At 37.1% G+C, this 11,230-nt stretch overlaps 1 protein-coding gene across 1 annotated transcript in view; it reads right to left on the bottom strand.

Moving 5' to 3' along the window:
• The window catches only part of tmem132e (transmembrane protein 132E), a 114,439-nt gene that overhangs the window by 32,017 nt on the left and 71,192 nt on the right, over positions 1–11,230 (bottom strand). Inside the window, exon 6 of the mRNA XM_016253068.1 lies at positions 4,128–4,333. Within this exon, the coding sequence (XP_016108554.1) occupies positions 4,128–4,333 (206 nt within the window). The remainder of the gene's footprint in view (positions 1–4,127; positions 4,334–11,230) is intronic.

The following is an 11,230-nucleotide window of genomic DNA, read 5'->3' as shown; positions in this document are numbered from 1 at the left end:
AAGCAAAGCAAAGCAAAGCAAAGCAAAGCAAAGCAAAGCAAAACAAAACAAAACAAAACAAAACAAAACAAAACAAAACAAAACAGCACAACACAACACACAAAAAACACAGAACAAACAAAATAAATAAATCAAAACATGACACACTGAAACAAAAAAAAAAGTTTCTAAGCTAGCTATAAATGAACTTTTTTGTTTGTTTTTAATTGAGTATTGGTGTGCATTGGTGTACATAGATCTATAGCCAGGGGTGCACATAAGTGGTATGCAGGTGTGCATGCGCGACCAAAATAAAAATTGTGCGGAGTAAATAAGTTCAGACTGCTCATTTGCGTACCGACATGATTGACAGCTGTTAATGCACAATTACCATTTTAGATCGACAAGCCGTAATACTATATAAGATTTCTATTCGAACTGAAAGCATAAATCTAGGCTATCCGCTAACGTTTTCAAAGCACAAAGCAAAACTTTGACATTTCATTCGTTCTTTGCTGACGCTCTTCACTCTGCAGCGCTAAAGATGGCAGCGCATATATTTACTTCCCAGCAACAAAGCTTTTATATATTATATATAAATTATATATATATATTAGCATTTTATTTTTTAAGTTTACTATAAAATAATTGTTTTTGTATTTAATACTCCCTTTTTATTTTAAAACACAATAGTATTATCACACTTTATTATTTTGTTTAATTTATTAAAAAAAATTAATAAAGTGCAATAATATTATTATCTCTATTATAATTTTTTATAGTTATATTTAATGGGTCACACTATGTGCAGTGTGAGGACCAAACCAAATCTCAAGGTGCTCTTTTGAGATCTAGGCTAAATAAAATATGTGCACCCCTGTCTATAGCAACAGTTATTCATCCAGTGATATTCAAATAATGCACAAGTGCATATATAAGTCATATATTCAGTCACACTGCACAGATCAGCGAACATTCTGTTTGGTGGATGATGCCATAATGTGTACTGTCCCAGTTTCCAAGATTGCAATTGCGTTTAACACAGTTTTTTTTTGGCATGTTTGTGACATTACCCAATTAATTTGCATTTTACAAGTGCATTAGGTGTTAAAATAATTGGCAGTGCGTGCAAATAAACAACACTCAATTTTTTTGTGAATTCCCCCACAAAGTTTGTTAGAACTATCAGCATCAAAAGGTGCATCATCTGGAAACCTGTTTAAGGAAATATTTTGCATCAGTGACTCTTGCATGGATCATACATACCATCACATTCAATATATCTAATTTGCTCCCTCAGCAGCTTGACACCATGTGCAGTAAGTGAGAGGAAGCAGGATAAGGGCTGACTGGATCTTGAAAGCTGAATGCCACTTCAACCATTTCACACACATAACTAATTAATCAGATAACTGGAGATGTAGAGACAGCTGTCTGCCTGTGACTGACAAAGCATGTCCTGCCCATCGATTAGCCTAAATTGAGCTGAATGTAAAGCATTGTGTTATCATGTAAGGAGACACACTGCTACTTCTCAGCAACAACAACAACAACAACAACAACAACAACAAAAAGACAGGCACACAAACGCAGAAGTAGAAGACTTATGATAGTAGAAAGCAATTGCTGATCAGCACTTTGCTCTCTTCTGAGTTAAAGGCTCCTGTTGCCATGAGGTGAAAAACAAGAGGCTCTTGCATCAGTTGAAGAGTGCTGAACCTGGCAGACAGAAGCTCTCTGTGTTCTTGAGGACAGTTGTACTCTCTTTTCTCCTCATACAGGTTAATATGAGTTTCAGAGCAGAAGAACACACCTCATGAGTGGAGCTTTGCTTGAACTCATTAGGATGTCATGAGATCTGGAGATTTCATGCACGGGAACCCAGTCATCCAATAAAAATCTGTGTCCAGTTTTGCAGTCACATAAACGTTTCACCAGTTTAGTGAGCTACATCGATCAATCTGTATGGAAGGCCAATGCGAGAAACCTGCCCACTGACACGACTCACCTTTGGGCAGTGTAGTGGAATGAAATGGACAGAACAGAGGAGGGAAGAAAGGAAGAGAGAAAGGAAATAAGAATAAGCTATTGTTCAAACAGGCAGTGGATTCTGTGGTCTATTCACATCTGGTTAGTTGTTTGATCATAATCAAATGTATGAAAATATGATCAGTTTAAAAAACAAAACAAAAAAAGAAACACACACACAAAACATTTGGGATGTGATACTTTAATGTCATACTTTAAATGCTCACATGTGAAATTCACAATGAATAAGTGAATAAATTAGTGGTTTTACTCACAGAATATGCATAAATGTGTAAACAGTTCAGAAATGCCTTTGATGCTTGTGTTGCCTCATGCAGTTTCCCACCTTGAATGGTGGTTGAGATTTTGAAGCCCAAAAAAGTGCATCCATCCATCATAAAAAGTACTCCACATGGCTCTGGGGGGTTAATAAAGGTCTTCTGAATCGAAGTGATGCGTTTGTGTAAGAAAAATATCCATATTGAAACCTTTACAAACCTTAATCTCTAGCTTCCTCTAGCTGTCGTATGCACGTTCACGACAGAGTGGTGTATATACCTAGGATGACTTGAGGGTGAGTGTGTATACCGTATATAGGAAACAATATCAGTTTCATGTCAACCTTAATTTTATTAGGGTCTCTTAAAAACAAATAATTTTGCAGGTGAAAAACAGACTACTATTATATTCTGCTATTAGTGTCATCCACACAAATTTATAAGCTTGTAGCGATTACACACATTATTTCCTTAAATTTTTTTTTCTAAAATTATTCTATTTAAAAAGGAACTGAAAGAAATCATGAGCTTAATCAGGATCAGCTGGTACTGTACCCTGGTTGGTTCTTATGCAACATAGCTCAGCACTGTGACAAGATGTCAGGATGAATATGAGCAGAGACAAAATGTTTTTGTCATTTTCTCTTTCCTTACATAGTGACAGCTACTGTCTTATGTCTTTTGGTGCTGTGCTGACTCTTAAGCCATTACTAAAGTAACCAGATAAATTCAGCAGATTTGATTTGGATAAAGATTGGAACTGGAAAACAAATCGGATTTTGAACTGATCACACTGAGAATGTACGTGTGAACAAAGCCTTGGAGATCTTGGGTTCTGGAAGGAAGCTAAATCAAAGGCACTCAAATTGAGGTCAAATGCAAATGTAATGACACACTTGTGTTGTGTGTGTGTTGTCCATATGAAACAGGAAAAAAACACTAAAAGTATAACAGCACTGATAGACTTTGCATACAATGGCGTGATAGCAGTGAACTTTAATGCACTATCTATATTTAATTAAGTGAGCTAAATGCATCCTAGCAGCTACACACACACACACACACACACACACACACACACACAAATGTACAGTTAATGATAATAAATGATTCATACCATGATATATTCTATTTTTTTCAGTTTCCTACATAGTTTTATATACGCACATAAATTCTATATTAATGCATATCAAGATAATTTTTTATTTGTTTTGATATTTTTAAATGTTCCAATGTTGCTTACATGCGTCACACCGCCAGCCCTACATGAAGGCTAGATGTAGATTGACGATTTGCTCCCAAATTGGATTAGCACAACCGAATCAGATCATATTTTCATTTTAATGGCCCATTTGAATGAATTTAATTAGAAATTTACATCAAAAAGAAAGACCTCTGTTAGGGAGCAATAATGATACTAGTGAGTTACCAGAATATTTTCCATCATGATAAATTCTGGAGAGGTTCCTCATGAAAAATGCCTGTGCTGATATTCTGCTGTGCATGGTGTGACAACACCGCTGCTTCAATTAGTCAAAATCACAGTAAATGGGCTGTATGAAGAATGACATCCTGGTCTCATGTGGCATCAGCTCTACAGCCACATTGTAACTAACACAGCCCTTAGTGACCCAGCTTTAAAGCTTTTAACAACTCCACTAATTAAACTATAACACCGTTTTATCACCCTCATAACACCGATAAGTATTAAGAAGCCTGAAATAAACAAGCAACACAATAAAAGAAAACATGCATTAGAAGCACTACCAGGAAAATCAATATGCATAAAAAGCAGTCAGAATGCAAGTATTATTGTACACTCAGATCATCGACGTGTCTTACCTGCGGTCGGGTAAGATGGGCACCCTCCAGCCCTTGATGAAGCTCAGTTTGTTGTCTGAGAGCTCCACTTTAAGGGGTAGTTTGGGCACCCAGACTGTGAGCTCAAGTGGGGCACTCAGGTGATCATAGCTGAAAATCACCCGAGCGTTCATGGAGCCACGCGTCTCTTTTCCATTCACAAACACATAGTCACAGTTCATGGACACCTGTTGAGGAAAGCAAAGAGAGATTTGATTGCTTTCACTGCATTCTCTGGAGAGGCTGCACAATACAAAAGCTCTTCACGAGCAACTGCAAGTGGATGTCGACTTGAAGTGGGGCTGTAAATTAAACTTTTTATTTGAATAAATCAAAATTAACCACATATATCAATATTTGCCAAGAAAAGCCCCCCAAATTGATGCTGGCTCCACAACAGACTGCTACCTAATAGTCTACACAGCATTGCATCACCAAAATGTGGACTCCTGTGGAGACTGAAAGGGCGTAGGGCATTTTTTCAGCATCTCACACAATGAGCAACACACTTTTAAGATGCTGTGTTATAAATGTGTTTTGAGACCACTGCATTGCACTACGTTCAGCTGTTTTTAAACCAAGAATGCATCCTATGTGAACGGCTCCACAATCATTTTATAAATGTGGTTTGCAATGCCAAGTAACCTGTAGCACTGCACGGGTAGGGAGTTAAAAGCAATATTTTTTTTTACCACATGCATCACATTATTTTTATATAATAATTGTACTAATTTAACACATTCAATTGAAAGGCGTAGTTTATTATTTTTCTTTCCAATCAATTAGCCCTAGAAAGGGTTAAAGTGTCATTCTGATTTACTCTCAAAAGCATCAAGTAAAATATAACAATAATGCATTCAAAAGTATTTTTAATAGCAAAAGAGGTCTTTTAACTTAAAACATGTTTCCTAAACTAACACCCCAACACACATACATTTTTAAACCTTCATGTTTTTTTCCTGCTATTCCTTCCAGTCTGCCAACACATTTCACACAGTCTTTAATAATAAATTATTTACTGTAATAGAAAGGCAAAGCTTTGCTTTGGGGTACCAACTATGATTTATCCCGGGGTCTTAGGCAGCTGACACTGTAGAACGTAATCTCCCTCAAATGGAGGTCGGGAGCTGCAGTCTATCCAAGACTAGAGATTCACCATAGTGGGGATATCAGCGTAATAAAATATGTATGCTTGCTAGACAGCTACCCCTCTTATCCATACCATCAATATGGAGAATTGATCAGAGGAGATGGCCCACTCTCCCCAGTAGCCTTTAGGAGAATCTGCGGGAAAACTCTGCTTGCCCACTTCATTTCTTTTTTAAAGGGACTGCTATTCAGTGGGAAAAAAACGATGAATCATACTACTGAAAAACTGACATATGATGAAAGTGCAGAGAGGATAACAGCAGTGAGGGGGAGGTACAGAGAGCGCTTTTCTTGTTTAAATGAAACATTTCCTTGGCCTAAATCTAGATGTGAAGAATCAGGTAATCTTGTTAGTAAGGTTTTGATAGTTGAAAAATGTCTTTTATTGAGATTAATTAAGATTAGATTAAGATTTTTCTTAGTTTTATTATGATTATTTTAATGCTAAAATGCTTTCTCCTATCTTAATATGTAGTACAAAGATCAGTACTGCAAAATAGGTGAGCCAGGAAACACTTACGAGTAACTGATTGGTTCTTCCAAACCAGCAGCACAGCCAATCAATCTCTCTTTCCTATCTACACAACCTTATTCCCATCCCAACCTGGTCCAGCTCAGTACTGCATGCCAAGATAATTTTTTTAGCCCTCCACCTCCCCAGCACCACCTGTCTAGTTCTACCATGAGGTTCTCCCTCACCTTCAGCAGCAACAGCATAGCAGATCTAGTCTGCCAAGATCAATCCTACTATTGTTATCAATAAATTGCTGTTAAATCTATATTGAGAGTTGCCATTATTGAACTATAAGTAAATTACTATGTGGCAGTATCAATATATTGCTCTGTTTGCATCCCAACCAGCCAGACACCGCAACGCTGGCTCAACCAGTGGTGTAAGTTCAGGTGGTACTATGTGTTTGTGCAACCACTGGCAGACAGGGGGAGTGTTTGAGAAACCTGTTTGAAACAGTCATTATTTTTGCAATGCTATTTGGCATTGCTAGAGGAAATTACACCTTTAAATTTCAGTTTGCTCATCACACAAAACCTTTAATGAAGACTGTGGTGTATGTCTCTTTAAAAGCGTTGTATAGTCATATTAACCACTTTTATGGGGCTTTAAAGTATGCATAACTGTTCATTTTTATTGTATGGAACTGAGCAGCTCATTACAGAAGAGCTGTAATTACAGAATTTTAATTTTTGGTTAAACTATTCCTTTAATAGTAATATCAATACTAGTAATCCCAATTAAACTCACTACTGTTGCTATCAATAGGTGCTGGTGACACACAACAAAAGCAGCAGTGTTAAGCATGTCCTGTCTGGTTCTCAGTGCACTCTACAATCTCGTAAATGTGTTCCTGCTGTGCCACTTCTGTTGATGTGAGCTCAGTCTTGACCCACTTGCACCTGGGGCTTCTAATAAACTTGGATGGATAATTTGAAGTCAAAAGCAGTTAAGGACTGTGGGTGTCACTAGCCAGCAGGGGCCAGCTGAAAGTACTTTTTACGTGCCAGCCGGCAGTCAGAGTTCCACGGAGTCACTAATCTGCCCTGGCACCTTGCGTGGTTCCAGAGAAGTGGCAGGGGCGAGGTCAGGATAGTGCCACCCATTGAGACGCCTCCAGTTCAACACACCCGCCAGCTGTGTTTAATCCAAAAAGCACCCCCTGTAACCCTCCACCATCCAGACTGCCATCACACAGTTAGGCAGATGCACTTTTATCTGTGTTGATGGTATCATGTGAAGGCCGGCAATACATGGTTAAAGACGAACATACTGCCTACAGCTTGAAGCACAAACTGATGATTTAATTTAATATGACAGCTAGCTTCACGAACACAAACAGAATGTTTTCACACTTAAAATACTGGTCTAAATTGGGGAGTTCCAGTCCTGAATGCTTATTGACAAATACAGCATTCCAACTCTGCTAAATTTAGGCAATAATGTACAAGAAACCAAGCAATATTATAGTCACAGGGAAAGGTTTAATTAAAAAAATTAAATTAGGGATGCACAATATATTATAAGATTTATATACAATATATACAATAATTACAGATTTATTAGTATTGACTGATATTGGATTTTTTTTTTAAATACAGCATGCTTATTTCTCTTAGTGTTATTTGTTTTCATGTATTTGTTTTGCTGTTAAAGCTCACCTTAAGTTAATCTTAGAAACATAGTAATAATTTTATAACACTGTTAATTGTTGTATTTGTTGAAATGATTGACTTCTCTTTTTAGTAATAATTTATGCAAACAAAATGGTAATACATTTTTAATACTGTCAAATTATTGGTTATCATATGTAAAATAAAAGATTTTTTAAATTTACGTAATTACATTTTTATTTTATTTTATTAATTTATTTATTTGTTTAAATTAATCATCGGCTTACTGTATCTGTATTGACCAGAATTTTAAAACGGGTGCATTCCGATGTAAAATGTTATTTTGTAACATTTACATCAAAGCAATTACTATGTGTATTTCATAGCACTGCTGGAATTCTGTATTTACCAATCAGTATCCAGGACCGGAACTATCCATTTCATAATATTTATGGTTTACAATAAACCTTGGATAGGAGAAAGCATTTTAACATTTAAAAAATATACTCACATCATCACATCAAAGGCAGAAGATTTGCTTTTACTATACAGTACATTTTATGTATTATTCAGGCATTGACTGCACTTGACTGTACCGGAATCAAAGTATGTGACTCATCTAACTAAGGCTTCTACTTTCTATGCGTGGTTATTCATGTCTAAATGTGTTTGCTGTGTTGGAAATGTGTGCAGTGAGGATTCTGGCTAAGCAGTGGAATGGAATGGGAACTGTAGTGTGTATCAGAGCCTTGAGAATAGAGATCAGCTGGGACAGACAGTTTACAGCTTCCTGCTCCCAAACACAAAGCCCCACAGGGTCTCATCATTCAACACTCACATATAATATTCAAAATAATGTAGACGTTCATTACAAACACAAACAAACACACACAAATATCTCTACCATCCAAATGTGTGCAAAAATGTCAAAAGATACATCTCGCTTGTCATATGAGTTTTATTACCAGCCTCTATATAGAACCTGCAGCAAACATGATAATACAAGTAATTTCCATGCGTGTAGCATATAATGTCCCTCTCACAGCCATGCATGTACCCATCTGTTCTGGCGTCCCTATCCAGAAGTAAAAGCTTCGCCTCTAGGCGAATAAGCCATGTTACAATAGATACTCGTGACCACCTTTTGAATGAGATAAGCAAAAAAGATATTACTGGCTCCTGTAACCTTTGCCTTCTGTATGACGCTTTTTCGCCACTGCACAGAGCTTTTTATTGAACTGTCAGGACTCATGTTGTCTCAGCTTGAAGGGCTCATCTCGAATTAGCTTCCAAAGTTCAATGGCCCAGGCGGCCAAGCAAACCCACTCAGTAACACCAGAGCTAATGCTCTGCCCAAGCACTGCGGCACACACAGCTATTCTGAATCTTAAAACAGATCAACAACGAATGCCCTCACGGCCCGTCTCGGATGACTTATGGATCTCAATCTTGCCGGACAGATGACACTCTGAGACAAATTATTATTTCTCTACATTTTGGATACAGTTTATAGTCGAATTGGATTTCTACTTTTAGATTTTGTCATGCCATGGAACAGATGGCGAAGATTGTTGACATGATTGTTTTCTTCAGCAAAGGATGCATTTTCGGGCCTGTATAAGCCCTCAGGTGGAACCAACTGTCCCCTTGTGCAAATACAGATACATAAATTCATTAATCGACTCAAATATACAAGCTTAGCGGTTGAATTGAACTATCGGTAAGCCCCGCCCCCCTTAGTTATTGTTGCTCACTCGGACAAACAAACGGAGTTGCTCACTGTCTTACAATGACAGCTGTCAGTGAAAATCTTCTTCTGAGGTGTTTCTGATAAATTTGGGACACAGATGGACCTTCAAATGGGACTTAAATATGCCATGGAGGGATATTAAAATAAATATGTAAAAATACAGATCACAATGCAAACGGGAGAATTATGTTACGGTCGTCACGATCACAATGACAACATCCCGGATCAACACCGTTAATATACCGCAGATTAAATTAATTTACTTTTAACCAGATTAATATAGAGGCACTCTAATATAGACCTCCGTTTCTGTGTTTTTGACTTTCACTGCACAGTACATGATGCGAGAATAGTTCGCTATTTAGGTTTGTACGTTAGCATGGACTCACTAACTTTAACGCTAACATTAGCTAGTTTTAGCCAGAGATATATTGCTGAAGCACAAGATGACATTAACGTTCTGCTTGAGCAGATGAAAAGTGTAAATTAATGAGAGTATGACAACCAGAAAATTAATGTTTTCGTCTTCATTGTGATTGGGGTTGAATGCTTAGGGACATTTTGATCTGTTTTGGTTGGATTTAGGAAATGGAATAAAATAAATTACATTGCCTATCCTCTCAGGATAACTGGAATTAGTGTTACAAGTACCCCAGGCACACCATTTTTCCATTTTTGTAGCATAAACACCATTAAACTGATGCGAGCTTCAGATCTCCCAATGTTTCTCTATGGCGCTTAAACCTAAAGATGTCCGAGTTCCACTCCCTGTGCAACTGATACTCGACTGCCATTGGCTCATCTGCATTCGAGGGGAGGGGCTTACCGATAGGTCAATAGAGATGGAACCTCATCTATGAAACAAGCATTTAAAGCAGTGGTTCTCAGACTTGTTGATCTGAAGGCCCCCACTTTGTTCAACACAATTTTCAAATATGTAAGATATTTTCAATTATTATTATTTTTTTTATCATAAACTGGGAAACAAATAAAAAGCAATAGTTAAGGGAGTATATATATATATATATATATATATACACAGGTACATCTAAAAAAAATTTAATATCATGAAAAAGGTCAATCTTGTCTGTGCGTAGTGGCTCTTGATGCACTGACGCCAGCCTCAGTCCACTCCTTGTGAAGCTCCCCCAAATTTGTGAATGGATTTTGCCTGACAATCCTCTCAAGGCCCAAGGTTATCCCTTTTGCTGGTGCACCTTATCCTACCACACTTTTTCCTTCCACTCAACTTTCTATGAATATGCTTGGATACAGCACTCTGTGAACAACCAGCTTCTTTAGCAATGAACTTTTGTTTTTCGAGTGTCATCAAAAATGAATGCTCTATTGTGTTACAAGTGCAATGCTGTATCGTGTGAGCTATCAGACAAACCAACTGCGTTAGAAAACCCATACACATGAAGATGTATATATGTGACGCTAACATTCAAAAGTATCAGTTTTCAAATACTGCAGTAGGGCTGTGCAATATATCGAAATTATCAAAATATCGCAAATGTACATATCGCAATATGCATATCGCTGGCTTGCAATATTTGGGGCCATGAACAAAAGACAGAGAGAAAATCACTCACTGCTCTTACCTAAATAACTTTTGTAGCTTAAATAAGAATCAGTGCATATTGAATTCATAGAGTAAATACTAAGCAGTGTGGTATTTTTCCTTTTTATTATTCAGTTCCTAAACTCATGTTAAAATTATTACACTAATGTTAAAATGACATGTTTATGTAATACTAGAGTAAAACACTACCGTTCACTTTCAGAAGTTGTTGTAGGGGTGCTTTCTTCTCACAAAAAGTGAAACATGTATGCTAGTTATATTAGAAAACAGAATCAGAATTAGCTTTATTCACCACTTAAGTGTGCGCAAACACAAGGAATTTGTTGTGGTTTTACAGGAGCTCTTGATACATACATACATACAAATAACCATATATATATGACACAAGATAGTTATAGAAGTTCACAGAACTGACTCAGTAACAGCTGAGTAAAACTGTTTCATCTGAGCATGTGGCACTTTAAGCATTATCGTATC

Source organism: Sinocyclocheilus grahami, unplaced genomic scaffold, assembly GCF_001515645.1.
Source record: "Sinocyclocheilus grahami isolate Dianchi unplaced genomic scaffold, SAMN03320097.WGS_v1.1 scaffold1153.1, whole genome shotgun sequence".
Lineage (NCBI taxonomy): Eukaryota > Metazoa > Chordata > Actinopteri > Cypriniformes > Cyprinidae > Sinocyclocheilus > Sinocyclocheilus grahami.
Note: the sequence above shows the minus strand (reverse complement) of the source record. Positions and strands in the feature narration are given on the sequence as shown.